We start from the raw sequence: 23533 nt of genomic DNA, 5'->3' as shown, positions 1-23533 counted from the left end.
TTGCGGGACACATCCATTGTTCTCAACTCCTGCGGCAGGCGATGCCGATGGAGCGGGTTTTGCCGAGAGATTTCACTAAGCTTTGCCCTTGTCTGTACGCGCTGTTTAGGCTGCTAGCTTTTTGTTGTGCAATAAAGGGTGTTTACATCCATGCGTTCACCAGACCACCCCGACGACTTCGTATGCACGCGCTGTGTTTGTCACGCGAGTTCGCTTGGCGCAAGTGAATACAGGTATTTCCAAAATATCACTGTACTAAAGCAGATACTAATACAAGCATGTTTTTTTTTTGTAGTTTGCTATTTTTATTTTTGTATTTTGAGGCTGGCAGTGGTTAGCTACGGTCTCAGCTTGGTGGAAGAATGCGATCTGAGCTCTTTCTTCGTAGTGTTTTCTCTTTTGTTTTTGATCCGAATTATTTATTTCTGGCATAAAACAAATCTGGCTGAATGATTTCCTTCGCTATGACAGTGACATAGAATCACTGCAGAATTCGTTGCTGCGATGATGCACATCTCTTGCTCATACAGCTCATCGCTTGCACATTGTTCTTTGTTACCAGCATGTATTAGCTCAGTCAAAAATAATTCGCTTTGGAACTTGTAGACGCTGAGTAAACATCAGTCTGCTGAAGTTTTATTGAGCAGATGTAGATTGACGTATCGTAAAATCTAGTGATTAGCGTCGATATTACGTTAACTTCGTTGCATACGCTTAAGGATTCATTAAAAAAGATAAGCTTTTCTTAACCACAGCGCTCTCAAAGCGACTGATGATTTCATCCAACGTTTCACAGCAGGGCGACCCACGTTACCGAGTTTCGAAGCAAACGTATTTTAACTGGACTTACCTCTATCAATCGATTTGCTCTCACTGACCTCGCTGAGGTTGCTAAGTATCTAGGAAGCTGCATTAGCAACAATCTAGCCGCCGAACCAGAAATAACCGGAGTATATGTTTTTGTATAAAAAAATGGAAAGTTTGCAGCCAAGTTGGCAGTAAGGTATAGTATTGTCCACTAGTGCTTGTTCTGCTGCATGACAGGTACTTCATTTTAATGGTTCCTTATTGAACCCTGAATAAAATATTGAGTCTCCTGTTCATATTCGCCTTTATAGGAATGGTTTAGCTTCGTTAACACACTTTTGGGTAATGGGAGTAATATGGTGAAATGTAGCGGCTGGAAGGATACGTGACACCTACTAAAAAAACAGGGCAAAAGAAGATTTGAGCATGCATTTAAATGAAATCTTACCAAGCCATGATAGCCAAAGGGGATATAGGATGTTTTAGCTTAGAACCCAATTCCTCTTGCGCATTTATTTCCCCTTTTTATTGCGATGCAATCGAGTTTTTCTAGGCATTCACAGTCCAACTGTCCAGGGCCGTTTCCAAAGCAGTATGCAGAATTGCTCCGTTAGATCACTTATTTCCGATCAGATCAATCTTCTCCCCTCTCGTGGGCCTCCTTTCCCAGGCACTGCATACGGCACTCGTCGCTTGATATGAAGTTGTTGCGGTTTCCTCCGAAGCCGCGGAAGACAAATGGCGTGCAGGACTGTTTCTCTGCGTCAAAGTGGTATCGCCAGAGGCGCGAATGGCCGTGACCATGGTCAGGGGGCAGCTTGCAGACTCTCGATGTAACAACTGGGTGGAAACAAGACAGAGGTTAAATAGTTTCTGGTTAGTGATCGCCCTTTAGATTAACGAAATCAGTAGTTCTGCAGCTAACCGCGGAACTTGCGAAAGCTTCTCAGGTTGGTAACATGAATGAAATAATAGTGAGTATCGTAGACTTGAAAAGGAAATGAAAAGGAAATAACAAGAACAACACGATTGGGATGGAGCGCGTTTGGCGAGCACTCACAGATTATGACTAGCAGCTTACCGGTATCGCTAAAGAGGAAAGTATATAACAGCTGCATCTTACCTGTACTCACCTATGGGGCTGAAACGTGGAGGCTAACCAAGAGAGTTCTACTTAAGTTGAGGACAACTCAGAGGGCTATGTAACGAAAAATGGTAGGGGTAACTTTAAGAGATAGGAAGCGCGCAGAGTGGGTCAGAGAAATAACTCATGTTACCGACATTCTAGTGGAAATTAAGAAGAAATGGGCATCGGCAGGACATGTAGTGCGGAGAGAGGATAACCGATGGTCGCTTAGGGTAACGAACTGGATTCCAAGGGAAGGAAAGCGTAGCAGGGGGCGGCAGAAAGTTAGGTGGGCGGATGAGATTAAGTTCGCAGGGGTCAAGTGGATTCAGCTAGCACAGAACCGGGTTAAGTGGAGAAATATGGGAGAGGCCTTCGCCCTGCAGTGGGTATAGTCAGGCTGATGCTGATGCTGATTATGATGATGATGATCGTAGACTTCCAATATAAGTAGATGCATAGACGTGCTTTCGGAATGCGTTATTTTGAAGCATTACTCTTATCGTACAGTTTCTAGGCATTGTACCTTCAGAATCGTTTACGTTGCAGAACTGGGTTTTCGCGCGAGGTTTGGAAAAAAGTATTTGCCACATTTTGAAATTACCCATTTCGCAAAACATATTTGCCACTTTTCAAGTTGTCAATGAATATGGACAAGAAACATTTTGGTTCGATCTTTTCTTGGTTGCGAGGAAGGAATTGCTTTAAGAAACCTTTAATTTCTGACGTTGTTGTGTCTTAAATAGCGGGACGACAGCAGTGAAAAGTTTCAGTATAACACACATGAGACATAAAAACACCGGCGCATAATCGCTACTTCGTGTTTGGGTCAGGCCACGCGAAACGTCCCCGGCCTCAAAAGTGACTACCACTAATTATTAAATAAAATTGAACATAACGGCGATCTGGTGAACCATAGTCTGTAATACAACTTTTCAAAAAATTGTTTTTCTTGCTTGAATGCTGTTTGTTTTCAGCGAAGGAGCAAGTGTTGTTTATGTAAATGTTTTGTAATAATTATGAACCGAGGTGCAAAGGAAATAATGATTTAGAAAATGTTCCTTGCGTTGTTCTTTTATGTAACAGCTGAAATGAAAGACAGTAAACATTTTCGCATTTTCTTAATTTAGTAAGTGGGGAAAAATATGCAGCATTTTTGCAAAATTCTTGCAATAACTTCAGCGTTGTTGTTGTTGTTGTTGTAGTGGTTATTTATTGTATGTACAAAAGGAAAGAAAAGATGTTTGCCAGCCCCGGTATCTGCTATCTTATATCTGAAGCACCTGAACTGGGGCGGCGGAAATAAAGGGATAGCGAGGAGAAGGTAGAGGAAATCAAAGAGGTGAGTGATAGGGAGAAAGAAAAGAGTAGGTGAAAATAAAAGAAATATATACACTATGGTACAGTATACAGTAGTTTGCTTGAGGCCCACCCGCAAATGTCTTAGGTCACTGAGTACTCGGCACGTCGGGCGGGCCTCCGCAATAGCTCCACGTCCAGGCAACTGTTCACTACGCACGCACTTGCACACTGTACAAAACACTGACGGCTGTCGTGGGCGATCGGCCGTTATTGTGGGGAAATAGCACACATGGAGCGTTCAGTCCTAGCGCGCACTATCTGGCGAGGTGAAATAGGCGGGTCATCAAGCGAAACAGTTTTTCCCAGCTCATAAATGTGGCTGTAGTTTGTGTTAAAAAGAATTTAAACTGGTTAAACGAGGCACTGTTTAGAACATCATGTTCCAAATCTCGCAAAAAGGTGGAAAGATTTCTAGACTCAGGCCTAAATTAGGAATCAAGGCCTACAAATAAATTTACTCTAGATACTCAGATAAACGTCCGAGCTTTCAATGCCGATTTTATGAGAGTATACTGTTTACTTGAGAAAATATTTCTTGATCTCCATTTGCATCCACGCCAGCAAGCATTGCTGTACTGGTTCTTCACTGCATAACCGAAACGTGGCGCCCTCGGTTAGAATAAAAATAATAGCTTCACTTGCGCACTTTGGGGCTAGTATGTGCGAGTCATGAGTCAACAGAGAAAAGCTGAAAGGATGGTCATACTTTGGCACTGCTTCAAACCAATTTTGCTACGTTCAGTATTTTCACATAGAGCAATACTCGATGGCTTAGTGAAACAAGATTTTCCGCATGAGAAAAATGATTCAATAAAGAAACATCATTAAAAAAAAGGATAAAAACTTCATTAACATATAGTAATATGAGACCAACCGTAATTTGTTGGCAGGATAAGGTTTCTTCGCTTATTCAGACCACATAAGTCCATTGGACTGTGTCGGAGGCACGTTTAAATATGTGCTAACAAGAGAAAGCTTACAGAAGTCATATCATGACGGGAATAAATTGCGAGAGGGTGTATCTGCTTGGGTCACGAATAATATACAGAAAATTAAAGTAACATTGACTGCCAAGCTAAACTGTAAAGTAAAAAGAGAAGAAAATTCACTGCCAAAGTTGTCATGGCAACCGTAGCCATAGGAAAGGCATAGTTCATACACTTGAGAGCGGCAACGATTCGTGCCGAAATCGCACAGTACCTAAAAAAAAAAAACACTTATTGGAACTGCCATGAGTGCTTAGGCAGCCTTAGTATGTAAAGCGCTGAAAGGTTCAGCGTGAGTAGACGAGAAACGTCCATGGCAGATGCAACAAACATCCAGTTTGCAGGCAGTAATACCTGTTTAAGAACTGTTCTAGTTCTGCTGCGAAGGCAGGAGGGAAATGCTTCTTCCTCCGCGTCAGAGAGAACTAGGCAAAGTTGACTACCTACTGGTACTGTAAAAAGCTCACATACATGCTGCAGCGACTTGGGATGTTGCGAACAGACAAAAACGTATTCACTACTTAGATGTTTATATTGATGCAAGCAACACAACCACACTTTCGCTTCGAAAGGTTACATACAGTGCATATGCGGACCAGAATAACAGGTGGTGGCACATGCGTTTTCTGCGGTGAAGCCACTGTTCGGCAATGTCGGCCGGTGTATAGTTATGAATTTTAAATATATTTTCTCCCTTCAAGCAAAATTTACTCTCGTAAAATCATGTGTATCAAAATCTAACATGTTCATGAATGCTGAGTTACGTCTATTATTTTTATTTGGAGGCTTTAATCTCTAATTTAAGCTAGGAGTTGCAAAACTCGGAACATAATGGTTTTCAAAAGGCTTCGGTAATATTTTAACCTGTTTCAACAGAAAATGCAGTAGCATATGAAGCTTCAAAAGTGTTTCGTATAAAACATTACCAAGCTTAACACACAAAAAGAAATGTCTAAAAAATGACACGTCTTTTGTACTGTTACTCAATGAATAAAACATGAAAAACTTTTGCTTTTTTTTTTGGCATTCATGAAGTCACATCAAACAAAAACGCGAGCGAATTGTTCTAAAATACTATTTTCAATTGCGTCTATATTTTCCGTACTGAATTAAAAAATATCTTCAAGAAAGTTTCGCTTCTTCGCTGAAAATTGGAAGAGCGTTTATGTGAGCACCAAAATACCCTACGATGCTGTGAAAAATTGGTAGCGGCCACTATTGCGCTCACGAAATTTGCGCCTAAAATGACCCTATTGTAGCCTCTAAAACCACTTAATTAGGCCTGCGTATCCGAGGATCGTAATGACATGGAATGAATAAGCTGCGTTTTAATTGTACATATTGTATGTTTAGTACAACCTAAATAGTGAACTCTGATGTCAGATCTATCATTTAACGTTTATAAACCAAGGGAGCATTGAAACCAACAAAAAATAAAACTATATGTTATGTACGTTGATACCGCTTCATGATTTTTAGATGCTTTCCTATGTATCACCGCAAAGAAGAAAACATGAAATAAAAATTTGCGTCCGTGCTTTTTCAGTGCAACGGTGAGGAGAACGATCGTATTTGGCACGAATGTCCTAGAGCCCTCGAAAAAGCTCCTTTAGGGGTATCTGAAATATATTGTTACAGGGTGGCAAGCGATGTAAAACCGCGACAGGATAGAAACAAGACGACGTGTTGACATGATGATGAGCTATGATTTATTTGCCAGCGGGCCTGGCGTGAGCGCACCTCCTCACGCCACAGCACGTTTCGTCATCCTGATATTCTTAGCGCTATAAACAAGTAAACTGCATCAAAATATTATCCCTTACCGCTACGAGGATAGAATATAAATGTTTTGCGAGCATTACATTTAGAATCGTGACTTCTATGCCAAAAATACTGCATGATCTCCGGCATGATGTTTTTAACTAAACAATTTATTTAGAAAATTGCCAGCTTCTTTATAAGGTCCCAGCAGGAATCGTACACAACTTTCACATTTAATTATGTGCGCCCATAAATAAATCAGAAAAACTATGTTGTTGAAACGTTAAAGACTCCCATGTGGTCGAATTATTCCAGAGCCCTCCACTACGGCACCCCTTTCTCTCTTTCCGCTTTCACTCCCACCTTCTTCTCTTCCATTACGGCGCGGTTCAGGTGTCCAGAGAACAAGTGTGACAGGTACTGCACTTTTCCTTTCTTGTGAACCAACTATTGTTATTGTTATTACAACACGCGCGAAAAAAAAATGTTAAAATGGCTTTCGAATAGGTGATTAACTAAAAGCGATAAAACATGATTAGGAGCGTGGACATCATGTAATGAAAGGATAAAGTGTGTAGCAGTGGCGTAGCCAGGAATATTTTTTGGAGTATGTCACACGCCGTCAGTCGAAAACAAAACAAAACAAAGATTGGGCAAAGAACAAGAACAAGGGCCGAAAAAAGAGGGAGGGGGGGGGGGGGGGGGGGGACATTGTACGCTGGGAAAAATTTTGGGCAAGTAGGGGGGTGTTCTGACACTCACCACTCCCCCATCATTCCTTCCCTCCCTCCCTCCCCTGGCTAAGCCCGTCTTGCACAGATGCAGAAAATATTAATTCCGAAGAAAAGGGGAGATTCGAAACTAATACATCAAGTGAGGACGATGCAAGTGCTCACGTACTGTTTAATCCGAGAAAGCGAATGAGAAGGAGGGAATACTTATTTATTGCGAACAATGTTATTAGCAGCACTGCCTAGCTGCTGGGATCCACCCACTAAGACATTGACGATGAACCCCAGTGTGTTTTCGGCATCGGCCGGTGATGGTGACATCTGTTATTCATTCCATGTCTGTCCTTTTCCGGCTTATAAAATTTTCATTTTGAGTGTCAAGTGGCCGCAATGTGTTTGGAAGCCGGTAATTTAATAATTCCATGCAACTTTAATTTTTATTCAGTGCTGACGTTAACAAAACAATGAAATAAAATAATGCTTGAGAAGAATTCAACTCAAATGTAAACAATTAGAAATTGAACCCAGAAAAATAATGAAATGTTCTTGGGTGCCGATTTCCGACATCCTTCTCTGCTTTCTATTAGCAGTCGAGCACCCTGACTACTGAGCCATCGTTGCTGTTCGCTAATGGGAATAGTCTAAACTTAAGGTGCATGACAATGTTTACTTACAAAATTTGTGGCACTAGCAGCGAGTAAATGCTACTTATAAGAACAATGGGGTGCGTTTTTTTATTTATTTATTGTACCCTCAGGGCCAAAGGCATTACAGAGGGGAGTGGGTTAATTAGGATACAAAACAATGAGTATAATACAGTAAAAACAAGTAGTACAAATTAAAATTAATTACAATAATTTACAAAACTAATTACAAAATATTAATTGCAAGGCAGCTGTGGGATCTTGTGCGTACCGTTGCGGACAAAAGTAAACGGAGAACTTTACTTCATTCTAATCACTTTCACGTTTTGCATAATTGAAACTGGCAGTAATAGTATATGCGTACCGTTAGTAGACATCAGTGCCTTTCACTTGGATAAATATTGTTTTCTTACATCTGGTGTAGAAGACGTGATTGAACGGTAAAGCGTGCTTCGTTTACTTATGTCCGTACCTGTACTTTTACAATCATATTGACAGAAATGGAATAATCACTAATTAATGTTCCGGTGTGGGCAAGCGTTTGATTCTGATGTTTGTCCTGCGCTATGAACGAGTATTTAGGACTGTCATAAAAAACCAATGGTAAACGTTTTTAAACATAATCAGCAAGAACTGCGATCCTGCCGAGGAAGCATCTGAAAACATATGTTCATTATTTGTTATTGTTAAAGTTGTACGAAATGTTACAAAAGTGTGCTGAAAAATATTTCCAGAATGTTTTCGAATTTTCCCGGCTCGAAATATCGCGAACGATCATTTCTTAATGCCGTGCAAGTCGACACTTTTCTGACCCGCACCTCTTGTCAAACTATGCTGTGCTCTCGTTCTTCTTCGTCGTCGTAGTTAAGTATGTCAAACTATCTCGGTATGTGGTTACCGGCAGGGTTATTTCCGTGACAAGCACGATCAGGGTGTGGATTCTTCCTCCCGCTTTAGTACTTCCTGTAGCTACTGCCTGGCATCTCCCTCCTGTTCTCCTTCAAGTCGAGGGGTGGAGGTTTCTCTCTCTCTCTCCAGCTTGGCACCCACCAATCTAGGTAGGATTCTTTATATTTAATTCAACTGCAATATTAGTTCAATTTAATTCAAAGAAATAACCTAAATACCATATTTCTTGCTTATCTAAGGGCTTACGGCTCGCTTTAGATTCCAGTAGAATTTCGGGCTGTATGAATTGTAAAAAGTTGGTAAGCGTTTGGGTAACGGTAATGCAGTTGAAAAAGAAAAGCTGCTGAGAAGCTTGACCTTTGTGTGATGCTGTATTCGTAAGCATTAGAGCCTGGCTGCCGCTTGCGTCACCTGTAGACAGCTACAGGGGCTAGACCATTCATGTGTGTTTATCTGCTTTGGTTTCAGAATGGATTTGTTGTACCAGCGAACTCCTATTGGTGTCTAAGTATTCACTGGTTTGAGGCATTCGTAGAGTTTAGTGTAGTTTGTTGCATTTAATGAAAATGGAGGTGGGGGATATGAGATGCTCATTCCGGGTATCGAATAAGTTCCCAAACTTCACACGCCAATGCAAGCGCCAATGGCAGACACCTTTCGCGATGAGGATGTCCTGATCCAAATAAATAGTAAATAATGCCTGCAAAGCTTTCGGCATCAAGAACGATAATCAGATTTCAACACCTAGGGTTCTGAAGTAACCGGCGTTCCAGTAAAAACAGTCTGACCTTCGCTGCTCACGAGCTCGACGTTTCTGAGCTCACCATGTTTAAGACGATAAGTCAAGTTTCTCGATAAGTCTTTTTTGGTGCTGTCAATTGGAGCAGCCAAGAACTCACGAACTTGCATCTGGTCGCAACACGAAGCAGTAGCGCCGACTCACCGCCTCCGCATCTTCTCAGGCACTGACGGCGGCTTCTGAAATTGTTATTATTGCCTTGACATCCGCCGTAGACGAACAGGCGGCATGTTCCCCGGACGAAGTTGAAATAATACCGGTACACTCTTCCTTTGCAGGGCCCCCGGTCGGGGTATTTTGTGCATTGCATGTAGGCCTCGTCTTCCTCGAAACACGTGCACCCTGCGTGGTAAAGGTGTGTTCAAGACAAGCGACCGACACGGTAATTAGAAGAGTGCAATATGAATGCTTTCCTGCTATTTCAGCGACATAGAGTTCACTTAGTACAAATTTTTCTTAGGAAAACAAAACAGCGCATTCATGATACACGGACAAAGAAAGAGACTACAACACAACGCAGACTTTAAAAGGTTATTTTATTCCAGAGCAACACAATATATATGTTCGAAAAGTGGGCGGGAATTCATGGGCTACAGCTGCTGGGTTTTTTTTACGCGACAGAAAGATAACGTACCAAAAGTTGAATAGACGCGAGATAACAAAGCTGAACATGACTAAGCGAGACAAAGCTAGATAAAATAATGGAAGGGTGATAAAAGCATGAAGCTAATAGGCAAAAACGAATAACAAATAACATAATGCGATGACACGAAAACAAAATGCAGAAAAAGCCAGAAAAGGCGTCAAAAGAATGAAAATTAGAAGCGATAAAAGTCAATAGGGATATTAAAAGCAGAATACCTAAAACAATCAATGCCAAAAGAGCTAAAATATGTACAATCCGGAATCCTAAACATTAAAACTACTCTGTGCATGGCTCAAATAGTCTAACTCACGTTTCGTTAGCGCAATCGAGGGTGTACTAACGCAATCTTGTCCCAGCTTTAGAATGTGGGCGGCCTCTATTATTTCGCGTCTGATCTGATGCGCATTTCTCGCAATGACAGTACATTTATGAAGGGAAGGTTCACAGGACGGGGAGGGGCACTTTAGCCAGTGGAAACACAGCTTGCTCTTTACAGTGTTGTACACATTATTTGAGTGTTGCCTAAGATGTGCATTGAGGCAGCGCCCGGTGTGCCTCATGTAGTCCTTGCCATAACTCCGAGCAATTTCATAAACCACACAAACTTCGCACGAAACGAAAGGTGCCTGGTGCCTAGCAGGACAGGACACAGCTGGGGCATTCACTCTGCGACAAATCTTGGATAGCTTGTCGGGCGCCGATAACACAACACGGACTCCTGCCTTTTGCCCGATCTTTTTGAGCCTGCTAGAAATAGTGTGCAGACAAGGCACCACAACAACCTGGTGTTAGGGGTCAGGAGCAGCACGAATTTGTCTTCCTTTGAGTTTCTTCGATAAGGAGCCAGCTACTGAGATCAGCAGGTGCTCAGGGTAGCCAGAATTTATCAGCCGCTGAATTTGCTCTTCGAGGCTATGGCCCACAGAGTGAACACAGGACTTCATTAGGGCGTTCATGAAACATAGGTTCACAATGCCCCTCTTAACAATCTTAGAGTGGGCTGAACTGCAAGGCAACAGGGACTTGCCCACTCTCGGCTCATACCACCAGCACAGGTGGTTTTCTGCCATGGATAGCCTTAAATCGAGAAGGCGTAATGACTACTTATCGTGTAACTCATGGGTCAAAACGAGGGGCGAAAGGCACTGCTCAAAAGAAGAAAGCACTTCTGAAACTGAGTTATGGAATGATTAAGTAATCGCAGACGATATGTGCTTCGGAGGATACGGGTTGCGGTTTTCCTCACTCTTGCCATCATACGAACGTGAACGTATTCCCGTCATTTATATTGCCGACCTGTGTGTTCGAAAGGCAAATCCGAAAATATTAAACCAAAAAATCACCACTTGCCTAGCACTGAAATCTAGGAGAATCTGAAACCTGGCAGCAGCTGGTCTTTCACCAAAAATGCTGCTTCATATATTGCCTGGATGAGGGACCCCATCATCTTTCACGGCTGGACTTCATAAAATCGGCAAACCTTTTTTTTTCATTAATTTAATCCTTCATGCATCCTTCTTCACATTCCCCTCAGATGCCCTGAGCTAAAGATAGACAAGAAACACAGCGCTGTGTATGTTGTATACGTGTCTTCTCCACTGTCAGTATCCTTTAAATTGCCATACTTATCCAAGCAACATGAAAATACATTCACCCCACTGAGCAAGCACAGCGGTTACAGCATTAGACTGCTGATCTCAAGGACGCGGGCTTTATCCTGGCTCTGCGTTTCGATGGAGGTGAAAAACAAACCTCCCAAACCAAATCAATCCGAACTACGCCACACCAAATCACATTCCGCGTAATCACATAACACTACGTCCAACCACGTGAAACACTGCCAAATCATGTCACGCTACATGATACCATGGCATGCAACAACACCACCATAGCACCAATCCCAAAACAATTCAATCGACGCAATACAATACAACACACCAAACCAAAAGGTCATTGCAAATTATTTTGAAGGTGGCTATCAAATGCGTACATTGCACAGAGTCACGGATATTGATCGTTCTTACAAAGCTTAAGTCCAGAAAACAAGAACATACTTTAGAAAGTTTTCAAAGGTTCCATTTTCAGCGCTTCACGCCGACGTCCGATAACCGGTCTCACGTTAGATCCTGCCTTGCAAGCCCACCAGCTTTGCTGCTACGTCAGTCACAAGGGGTTTTTTTTTTTTGGCTTGCTAAAAACCGTGACGGCAGTCTTAGCGAAGGAAACGGAGTGCGGAGTGTGCAGCTGGCTGGAAACGAAGCCTGCGTGTCCCCTCCCACCCTTCTTTCTATTCGATGTGCCCTTTTAGGAGAGCGAGGGGCAAAAAACTGAAGGAACGGGTTTAAAACGGCTAAACGGTCCCTCATTGCTAAGCAAACGACGGAAAGCCCGCAACTGCTCCATGGATGTCTGCAAATCTCAAGGACACTACAGCCGGGTTTAGATGACACGGAGGTGCCCTGGACATCTTGAAAGGGGAGGTTATGCGTAATTATTAACCATTCAGAGACATAGTTCAGAACTGGTACTCCAGGCGGCGACCGCGGATACTTATAGCCATTGATAACGCTGCAGAGCGGGACATTAGCCTTGAGCAAATTGTCCTTGTAAGTTGTAACTCTAGACGACATGAAGGTTTTGAGGGCATTTTGGAACTGGAAGTCCCCGGAGGCTAGCCTGATGGGTAGCGGTGGCGGAAAAGGGTAGATAGGAGACTGGAAGGCTGCGTACATTGAGTCAGGTAATGTTTAATATTTGGGGAAATATATATCAGCCTGAATGAAGTTTGCCAGGTGTGTGAAGAAGAAGCGATGTAAAAGAAGAAGCGAAGCAGTAGCAGAAATGCCACCTTTACCGTGCGCTAAATATTTAAACATCACTTGTTCTAAAATTGTAGTGTCAATCTCCCGTGAGTGTTACCTTTACCGTGCGCTAAATATTTAAACATCACTTGTTCTAAAATTGTAGTGTCAATCTCCCGTGAGTGTTACCACTTTTCATTTTATATTTCACTTATTTCCCGTTTTGTTTCCTTTGCTCTACCCCTCAAATCATTTTTTTTATGCAAGTATATTAAAAAAAAATTCTTTGCTACCCAATTCTTGGCCGATCCCCCTCTGTGGGTATGTGCCATAAGTTATTTGGACAACAACAACAACAACCGTGCGCTACACGTGCGAAGGGGCCGCGCAGCTAGGCTCGTTCAAGGGCATATGAAACACATGCGGACCAAGCTACTGATTAGCGCAGTAAAACTGTCGCTTTAAAATAAAAAAACCGAGACGGGCTACACATCCGGAGGCATAGCGTACTTCTAAGCCGCGATCTTTATATCTTCCGACTCACTCCTGCTTATAAGTTGAGGGGAAAAAGTCGAGCTACAACTTAATCGGCAATATATTCGATCCTGGTTCATGTAGATTGGAACCTCTTGCTCCAGTGTGGTAGGTCACTTCACACGACACTTCACATGACACTTCACATGACCTAACCTTTTGCTTTGGTTACCCTCGATACATATCGTTGCGCAGAACTTTAACAGCAAGTTTTGTCCCATGCACCTGCCCTTCTTAACGTACCATCGCGCCACGGTAGTAAATTTCCTGTGCAAAATGTCGGCACGTTTTTCCTCGTCTTTGGAGGATACGTGCGTATTTACAAGGCCTGTCTGCCAGCGCAGACTCAGTATACAGGTGAAGCCAATACCTCATCTGAACACGAGAGCTTGTTCACGCAGCTCAAGTTTTAATTATTGCGAAGCGTAGAAGCTTTTAAACTGAGATCCCCTGAGTAGTACTTCCGCCAGCTTTGAGTTACAGTAAGCCCGCCTACCAGCTTTTTACGAGAAGGCAGAAAAGGAAAGTTTGGAGGCCGCACTTAGTTCGTCGAAGAAATGTCCGTCTTTTGTACGCACCACTGTAGTTGACGCCTGCAAAAATGTATCCTTAAACAAAAGTGACATGACGTTACCACCAGAATTGCTCCTGTGGTGCCACTTGCTTCATCCCTTCGATTCGTACTGCTAAAAACAAACTATCAATAATTTAGTGCAATCAATTCCAGCACTGAGCAAATAAAAAAAAAAGCATAGAAAGGTATCCCAAAAAGAGCCTAATTCACATACAAAGTTTGTGGTCAAAAGTTTTGGTACGCTCCACTACGGCTTCCCTCATAGACTAATTACTAATTCGATTTCGGATGTTAAACCTTAAAACGCAAGTCTGTACGGCATAAGCATTTATTTTTTAGAGGCAACATCTTTCCGCCAAGGAAAAGACAGATAGGAAAAGGCTCGACCTTACCTGATAAAGAAACCAGAAATACAGTTGCAACAAGGAGGATCCCCGTCATATTTTTCTGAAGAAGACAATCACGACAGGAAAATATGGTGATAACTGTACTTTTCCACAACTAAGAGTTCTGACATCGTGTTAGGCTTTGTAGGTGCTTGCGTCATAGCAGGGCTTACACTAAATATTTCGAGGTGTACAACTGTTAAGATTGTCCCAGCTACGAAAAGCAACTTTACTTCCTCGTCAATGTTTACCACATTAATTCCGCGTAGATCATGAATTCTAGCCCAGCAAGCTGAAGAACTTGTGTAGTTGTTCAGTCCAACAGGCAGCCAAATTTTCTAATTCATAACTGCTCATAGGATAGGCGTATGCGAGACATGAAAAAATATATCTCTTTGGAAATCAGCACTTTAAACATGGGTAGACTTACCAGAGATGTCGTCCCAATTCGTTAAGCCTCAGTTTAAGTCGGCTGTACAGTATGTACCCTCACATTGGGCAAGATGATCGGTTCAACCGTCCAGCTGTCTCGGATCGTCGAGGCTCAAGCAGGTGCAGTGTCATCCCGTGTTCATAGACAATAGGAAATAAATTCTTGCTGCTCTCCCTTGCGGAGCAGAACAACTGGCAGAGTTTATTTTTTTCCCACGAGACGTCCGTCAAAAAATCGCAACCGACTTACCATCATTTTAAAGGGCGCCTTAAAATTTGCTTAAGCGCACTCTGTGACGGCATATGATGACAATGTGCGCATAGGGTCTTCTAGTTTACACACCGTGTCCGGCAGTAAGACCGGGGCTATGAATACCGGCTGCTTATGGAGTTCAAGGGTTGTGCCAGGCAGTACACTCTATGTAGGTAATGCAGTGAGATTGCAGATAGTGTACATGCCTTGTGAGCCAGAAACACTTCATAGTGACCATTTTCGGTCTGGTGTAGAGGTCATTACTGCCTTGTGGCTAAAAACAGCGCTAACACGAGACGAAGAAGATTATGCACCATCCAGCCCACCAAGCTGTCATCGCAGTATCAAGGAAATTATTCCAGGCTAACCTCATTGCAATGAGATATCTTATAACGCAAGACCGATGAACCTAAATAATTTCCATTTTTTTTTTAAACGAGTATGGAAGTCAATCTATTCGACATCTGGCTTTACGTAGCAAAAATATCGCCCAAATGTATTTAATATAACTGAGGTGTACCTCACTGCTGATCTTGCCCTCATTATTTATTATTTAATAATTCTTTGCTCTGCGAACCTTGACAGGCTTTACGGGAGTGGGTACAAAATCACAGTTGCACCGCCCAATTTACAACACAACCTATAGAAAATAAAAGAAACAAAGAATAACAAGGAATTTGGAGCATTACAGAGGTATTTAGGAAAATACCTAAGAGTGCAATCACATGAAACACACTCAGTGAACTGACACTTTCGAGATACCTGTCATAATAAATGCTGCTGTTCACAGTGTTGCGGCTTGCTGGTCAAAATGTTCCACCTTGACAGCAAATTCATCTACAGATATTGAAGTTAAGATATTACGTGGCAGCTTATTTCATATTTCTATGAAAGAAGGAAAGTACACTTGAAAGTTTTACAGCGAATGATAAATGCCCTGATTGTCTTGTCATGATTTGTTCTGGCTGAATGATGGTGAGGTGGTTTTAGGTATTCGGGTTTGCTGATATTTATTCATGATAGAGAAGTTAAAGAAATTTAAAAAAAGCAGCCTCGCAATTCGTAACCGCACTCATATGCTCACACACCAGGTAAGCGACAAGCTGAAATTTTCGCCTACAGCTTGCTTCGCCCAGGGCCACGTAAAAAACGAAGAATTGTTAACTCCCTTGAAGAGAAGCCTGCAAGGGAGCGCTGCAGTGAAAAATTGGTCAGCTTCAGCGCTCGGCTTGAGGCGTGTGCACCGGTTGCAATTGTCACCGTGCGCCCGCTTTCATGGCTGCAGCGTCAAGATCCCCGTTTTGAAGACAGGCAACATGTTTAGTGTCCAAGTACGCTCGGTTTCGCGGGTAATTCAAACATCATGCTTATGCACATTACATCAAAGCAATAAGATGTGAAATATTTGTAGCTGAAAAGGCACCGGTATGTTAAAAAGCTGAATGATTGTTTTCGTGTTTATTTGAAAACGTTGCATGACAGCAAGAAAATAGCACGGCAAAAATTGTTGAACTGGTACTGGTGACCATCCGACACCCAAATTACGAAGAAATATTCAGATTTGGTTGGTTGGTTTGTGGGGTTTAACGTTCCAAAGCATCTCAGGCTATGAGAAACGCCGTAGTGGAGGACGCCAGAAATGTCGACCACCTGGGGTTCTTTAACGTGCACTGACATCGCACAGCACACGGGCACCTTGCTTTTCGCCTCTATCGAAAAGCTGAAAACTTCTTTTTTTGCTGAAACATAATTAATGTTAATGGACCCTTCGCCATACTTTAAAGCACCTAACACCTGTCTGACACTAAATTGCCACGAACATGTACCAACTCCTTATAATTCGAGAGTAAACTCCTTTACATATTTGTTTTATTTTTCCGCGTTGACTGGAATCGACTGCCACAGTGGTTAACAATGAGAATCGACTCCTGAGGCTAACCTGCCAGATACTGGTGCTTTGATATTTCTGTGTGTTAAAAAACGATATTTTATCTCCGTTGCTCTTGTCTGTTGCCCATTAAATTTAAATTATTGTTGAAAATGTTCGGTTATTCTACCCCTGGCTGCTGTTATTATTGTGTTTTGAGCAAAATTTTTGTTTTTGATTAAGTGATAATATTGATATTGCTGACCTTCCAGCTAGAATGCATTGAAGGGCGGCAATATATTGCAAATGATCAGAGCATGGCTCGTTCGTCATAAGGACGGCAGTATAGGGAGTAAAGTAAGCAGTACCATTCATAAAGTGTCTGAGGATTGTGAGCTACATATTTAGGAGGCGAGTAGTTGCATACAGTCATCGACCCAAGCGCAGCCATACGGCTGTTAAGTAAACCAACACAGCGTCCACAGAAACTTCGCATTTGAAGAAAAAGTCATCCAGGTCCTAGAAATTACTTGCTTCGTGCATTTTTACATTTCAATTGCATGTCGCCCTGTTGGGCCTTTCGCTTTAGTGTGTATCGTCCAGATGCGATTCTTATTTATATGATATTGTTTGTGCCTAATGAAAGTAACAAAGGTGATCGCAAGGGTCAGCGTACGTCCCTTTTACCCTGCCATAATGCTTCATCACTTTTGCCTTTGTTTATCAGCGTAGAATGAAGCGGAATATAATGTATTTGTATTCATGCGTACACAAAGTAAGCGTCGATACGGGCGTCTCACGGTAACGTTTTTTTTTTTATTTTTTGACTCATCGTAAAAAAGTTATTTGTACGTTTCTAGAAGCATGCATTTTTCAAAAAAAGCTTGCTTTAGAACTTTTCTTGATCGCTGGCAGGAGAGGCCTAGCCATCCCTATCACAACAAAGAACCAACATGCTTCTGTATTTGGGGCAAAGGGGCTGGACCCTTTAGGGTCGCGTCCACTGATAGATTTTAAAAGCATGCGGGAAGTATAATACCCGGAATTTGTGGCTCTGAAGTACATAAAAAAAATGGCAAGTCAGGTTAGACTGACAGATTAACGTTACGCGATAGCATGTGTGTTATTTGAGCCGAAAACAGCGCTTTCATAACAAAGGAAATTGTGTGAAAGTAAATACCCATGTCGCCATCATCGGTGTATTACTGCCGCGGCAATGGGCGACATAAATAAAGGAGCTTTCAGAAAACATATTTCGCCATCTCTGCGGGCACGCACCGTCAAAATACGGAGACGGCCAGAACGGCAGGCATCGTACAGAAAACGATGTCTTATATTTAAATGACCACCAAAATCGACGATGGATAGGGTAGGCGTAAACACGAACTCTGAATTTTTCTATGTGTGGGTGCCGCCTAGAGCAAGTTGAACACAGCAAGCTTTCGATGGCTTTCATGCCCTGATATGCTTGCTAGGCAGCCGGTGAAAAAGTTTCGGTGCCATTTCAGGCCTTCAAATTGCTGCTTTGTGCAGGCTGCGGGCAGGATGAAATTGAAAATGAAAATTTCTATTCTTTCTTGCTTAGTACGCCGTTATGCAGACACGTGTAGGCATGCGTCTTATTAACGTACGAAGCATGACGTAATAGCATAATATTTACTCTATTTCGAGGAGTGGAAAGGCTAATGGGTTATGTAAATTGAAAATTAACAACGAAGTAACACACGTATACAGCATCACCTCTTGTGTGGCGTATCAAAGAAATATTTTGGCGCGTAAGGCCGGATTTTCTATGAGAAATATATTAATTCAGGTGATTTTCAGTCGCCTGTTCGTCAGGACTACGCTTGCATTCCCTGCGAACAGCCGCTGCCGGAAAAGGTCAGGTTGTTGTTGGGCAGAGCGTACCGTGATTACTTTCTGCTTATGAAGAGGAGAAATTCCCCTATATAGAAATAGTAGCTATGCTAGTAGAGTAAACCACACGTGTTGCCTGAGACTAAAGCATTCGGCAGCCTAAGCCTCAACAAGCTGACATCAAAACAACGTAGCATAATCGGGGATGGCGAAGTGTTAATGCCTGATCGAGGGTTATTTGACCAGCCACATAGAATTTGCGACTTCCGAACAAGTTCAATCAAGACCACTTCCTTTTGCACGAAGCGAACATAATACTTCTTGTTATGTTCCCTTCTCTGCTTTCTATCATGTTCATGAAGGAAAGTAGACCCTTCTTTCTCGCTCCCGTAGGGATCTGTCCAAAGACCAGCTTTGGTTTTAGAATTCATCAATGCTAATATTGACTGAAACATAAAAGATTTGATTGAAGAGTGTAAAGCGATGCAAAATCTCGAAGGCCACCTTATGATAAGTACCTATCGTGACATAACTGATGAATGGTGTACTATATAGAAGATGACATGAAATATTAATAAAAAAACACCTTTATGTGACAGTCACCACAACAATCAGCCACATAGTTATAACTATATTATAAATGCATAAATGAATCAACGCTTTCAATGGTCTTTGATGATAAATACCTGGGCTTATAATTTCGACATCTGACCTAAGGCGGGATGTGCATATCGACAATGTTAGCTCTGCTGCTTTGCGAAAGCGGTTCTTTCTTTAGAAGGTGGGCACGTTTAGCCCCTCAAAATACCACTCTTTTTGCCTACATTATCATTATAGGGCCTATTTTAAAATATGGAAGCATTGTTTGGTTCTCGCAATCAATGACTAATATTATTTTGCTTGAAAGAGTAAAAAAAAAAAAGCAAAAAGCATTAAGGTTCATTCATAACGAATGCGACCCTGTTACTCCCTTACCGACCTTGCATCATCATTGGCCTTCCATCGCTATTGTCCAGAACAAAACAATTTTTCCTGAAGATCTTATACCAGTTATTGCTCAACAGCTACAATATAGATGTTTTTGAATATGCATTCCTGACACAGTCATGGTAATCCCAGAACATGCATGCTATTACCTTGACTTAATACGAAAGCCGGACCGACACTCTCAAGCATTCCTTCTTTCCTTTAGCCATCATCGAGTGGAATCAACTCGATCCATCGATTACAATTGCGGGCCCATTATCTTCCTTCAACCCAAAATTAGAATCTAACAAAATTGAGTAAAGTGCTCATAGTCCTAGTTTATACCAGATGATTGTGCATCCTGCACGGGCTTGTATCCCTTGGTATATATATATATATATATATATATATATATATATATATATATATATATATATATATATATATATATATATATATATATATATATATATATATATATATATATATATATATATATATATATATATATATATATATATATATATATATATATTGTTAAGCGGGGATCCAGGCACTGGTAGCGGGCACTGGTAGCGAGCAGGACCGGAGCAGGGGTGGCTTAACTTGCAGTCAGCTAGTCCGCAAAATCACTTTCTCTTCCTCCTTCTCGGTGATCTGCCCAATTAATGGGAACCTCTTCTTTACAATATATATATATATATATATATATTTATATGAATGATGGCTTTGCCCATTGTGACTCATTACCTTCTTTTCACTGACTTGCTTCTAGTGTTTTTTGTTTTGCTATGGTTAAATACTCCCACTACTAACATGCTTGCTAGAAACAACGACCAGCTGCTACGGTACATATTCGTTCTTTTTTTTTTCTGCTATTCTGAATCTTTAAGTTATTTTGGGCAGCTTTTCTCCTATTACATTTATCAAACATTTATTGCCAACGTTCTGGTCCTGTTGATGTGCTAATATTTTTCGTATTCTATTGCGCTTTATATTGTACTGATTTCTCACTTACTACTGTCTTGTATTGATACTATCAGTATTAAATAAAATATTCATACTAAGTAGGTAAATAATAGAAACATAATTAGAAAAAAAAATCCCGTTAACCCATCGCACAGCTCACCTAATCATGAGCAAGGAGCGTTGAGTTTCTTAGTGAGAGGTGCTTTTGAAGAAAATATATTGAGCGGGCTGCTGGTCTCGTGCTTTTGAAGATCCCTTGATGTTTACGAGCCCACTCCACGACATAAGACAGCGCATCGAAGGTAACACACTCTCGATACCATCGCCGAATATATACGTGCGTACCCAGTCTGTGGCTATGCTTCATAACGTGGCGTGGTTTCTATCGCACCCCGGGAGGGTATTTCTACTGCACACGCGTGCTACAACGAGATGAATTCGCACGAGATTCAGCGCAAATGGCAGAGAACATTTGTCTTTCGCTAGAGGGTGTCGCATAGTGATGTCAGAACACGCGTCCTGCCGGCGTGACAGCAGACCCCATCACTCAAGTGATCGGTGAACTACTAATTTCGGTGTCAATCCCCTTTATTGTCCTTTCGGAAGTGGCTTCTCAGAATGTTCACATTTAAGCCAGTTACAACGAGATCATTAAAAAGACATCACCACACTTCATTATTTGCGGGTGCTTTCAATGTCATAGGGTTTCAGTACACTTATTCGCGATTTCCTAAGCAAAGCCACCACTTTTCGCGTAGAAAAAACAAAGATAGCTTTCCCTATAAGTTAGGAATAAGCGGTTAGGGATAAGGGTAGATGAAGAATACCCCAGTAATCTGCAATTTGCTGATGACATTGCCTTGCTAAGTAACTCAGGGGAGGAATTGCAAATAATGATTGATGACCTAGACAGGAAAAGTAGAAAGGTAGGCTTGAAAATCAATATGCAGAAGACTGAGGTAATGTTCAATAGCCCAGGGAAGGAACGGCAGTTTACGTTAGGTAGCGAAGCACTGGAAGTAGTAGGCGAATATGTCTACTTAGGACAGGTAGTAACTGCAGATCTGGACCATGAAAGGGAAATAACAAGGAGAATAAAATTGGGATGAATCGCATTTGGGAAGCACCCCAGATTATGACTAGCAGCTTACCGGTATCGCTCAAGAGGAAAGTATACAACAGTTGCATCTTACCTGTACTTACCTATGGGGCTGAAACGTGGACGCTAACAAAGAGGGTTCTACTTAAGTTGAGGACAACGCTGAGGGATATGAAAAGAAAAATGGTAGGGATAAGGTTAAGAGATAGGAAATGTGCAGAGTGGGTCAGAAAAATAACTCAAGTTACTGACATTCTAGTAGAAATCAAGAAGAAATGAGCATGGGCAGGACATGTAGCGCGAAGAAAGGATAACCGACGGTCGCTTAGGGCAGCAAACTGGATTCCAAGGGAAGGAAAGCGTAGCAGGGGGCGGCAGAAAGTTAGGTGGGCGGATGAGGTTAAGAAGTTCGCAGAGGTCAAGTGGAGGCAGCTATCACAGGACTGGTTTAATTGGAGGAATATGGGAGAGACCTTCGCCCTGCAGTGGGTATAGTCAGGCTGCTGATGATGATAATGACGAGCTATCCCTAAAAATAATTTATTTCTTAATTAGGTTAATATTTTCATTCAGTGTCCCTTTAAGGAGCGCAGTGCTCACAGGCGCAGTAAGATTCAGTCAAGGCTTCGTAGTCGTTTGGCACTCAATTTTTGCTCTGTCCGGAGCAGTCATCTAAGCGTTTGCGTGACTCATAGTTAGTATCTCCCAATAAAGGTCCCTATATCCGCCCATTAGATCATAGAATGTTTTTTTCCACTACTGACGGAGTCAGAAAGTGAATTAGCCATGATTTTTCAAAGTCGGCTCACTTCAGGTTTTAGCAATGAACTTGCTTCGGCTGACATGTCGTCAAAGCAAGGCATGTTTTCGAGTAGGTTGGCGAGCGTGTCAAGGGATGAATTCAGTGCAGCACGAGGATGGGGAAGACATCTTACGCACGCCCCTTATCACAGATATGGTTTCCGACCGCTGGAATATCTGACTATTTTCATGCTTACGCTTATCTCCGGAGAGAGTATAGGGTCAGCCCATTTTTTGCCTTTGAATGAGGCTTACTATTTTAAGTTTTTTAACAGTGTTTTTTTCCCCACGAACAATAAAACAGTTGAACAGCCTATCGGAATGTGTCGTCTCAGTGGCTAATGGTGGTGGTGGTGGTAGTGGTTATTTATTGTATATACAAAAGGAAAGAAAAAATGTTTGCCAGCCCCGGTATCTGCTATCTGATGCCACTTTTCCAATTCTGATGATAGCGCACTCACGGGCTTCAGTGTAAAGATTGCACTCCTACTTTCTTTTTTTTCCTTAGTGTGCCGCTGGCAAGTTTGATGTTTTGGGTCCGCTTACCTGCATGAGCGTTTAGCGCTCGTCCTTTGTGTTCCATTTTGTGTTCCTTTTTTCTGTGTCCTCGTCTTAAGCGCCAGTCTTAAACTTCAAATGGTCTCACTTTTCACTTGTCTGTTCCACTTTTATCTTGACAACTTGCCTTTCTTGACGACTGCCTGGAAAATGGCGTCTTGCTTCACACGTCACGCTTGGATCCTGCTTTTCTGCTTTTTAGCTCAGGATGCTGTTGGCAAGGTGTATGCGCTGTGTTTGCTTTCCGGCTTACCGTCTTTCTGCACTATTGTTGCACTTTTGCCTTGGCGACTTGCAGTTCCTGTGACAGCCCTGAGAATTGCGCCTTGTTTTACATGTCGTGTTTTATAATATGCCCTTACTCTAATATAATCCTCGTATTTCAAGGTACTCTGGTGGCAGTGTTGGTAACACATGAATAAATTAATAAATGAAGCAGAAAAAGCATGTAGGCACCCAAAACAGTGCGCATTCTAAAATGAAGTGAGTCTATAGGGAGACGTAGGTCGCAGCCGGAAGATCTTGTTCTGCATTAGAACTCTTAAGTGGCTATTTGTAGATGTCGAAACAAGAAAAACAAATACTGACTGTGGCTGTATTGTTGCGTGGGCAATATTTATACATTGAGAATTTTTTTTCGCAATAGTGTACATTGCCTGCCCATG

At 42.0% G+C, this 23533-nt stretch overlaps 1 protein-coding gene and 1 long non-coding RNA gene across 2 annotated transcripts in view; one reads left to right on the top strand and one right to left on the bottom strand.

The window, feature by feature from the left end:
• Positions 1–23533, top strand: part of LOC146176217 (uncharacterized) — a 213261-nt gene that overhangs the window by 64470 nt on the left and 125258 nt on the right. The gene's annotated exons all lie outside the window — the stretch shown is intronic.
• Positions 1221–14595, bottom strand: LOC146176220 (BPTI/Kunitz domain-containing protein-like). The gene is made up of 4 exons (XM_084580936.1): positions 14497–14595; positions 14073–14127; positions 9270–9467; positions 1221–1647 (listed from the first exon to the last, which is right to left on the bottom strand). The coding sequence occupies exons 2-4, from the start codon at positions 14119–14121 to the stop codon at positions 1442–1444; spliced, it is 453 nt and encodes a 150-aa protein (XP_084437062.1). The 5' UTR covers positions 14122–14127; positions 14497–14595; the 3' UTR covers positions 1221–1441.

This window comes from Amblyomma maculatum, chromosome 10 (assembly GCF_055883805.1).
Source record: "Amblyomma maculatum isolate TAMU_Amacu chromosome 10, ASM5588380v1, whole genome shotgun sequence".
Classification (NCBI taxonomy): Eukaryota; Metazoa; Arthropoda; class Arachnida; order Ixodida; family Ixodidae; genus Amblyomma; species Amblyomma maculatum.
This window is presented reverse-complemented; position numbering and strand designations above follow the sequence as displayed.

Excerpts from the sequence above, each read along its gene's own strand:
- LOC146176220 (XM_084580936.1), bottom strand. The coding sequence starts at position 14,121 with ATGACGGGGATCCTCCTTGTTGCAACTGTATTTCTGGTTTCTTTATCA. Across the intron at positions 9,468-14,072 it reads ATTTCTGGTTTCTTTATCAG|GGTGCACGTGTTTCGAGGAA; the intron begins GTAAGGTCGAGC and ends TTTACCACGCAG. Across the intron at positions 1,648-9,269 it reads CCTGAGAAGATGCGGAGGCG|TTGTTACATCGAGAGTCTGC; the intron begins GTGAGTCGGCGC and ends GTTTCCACCCAG.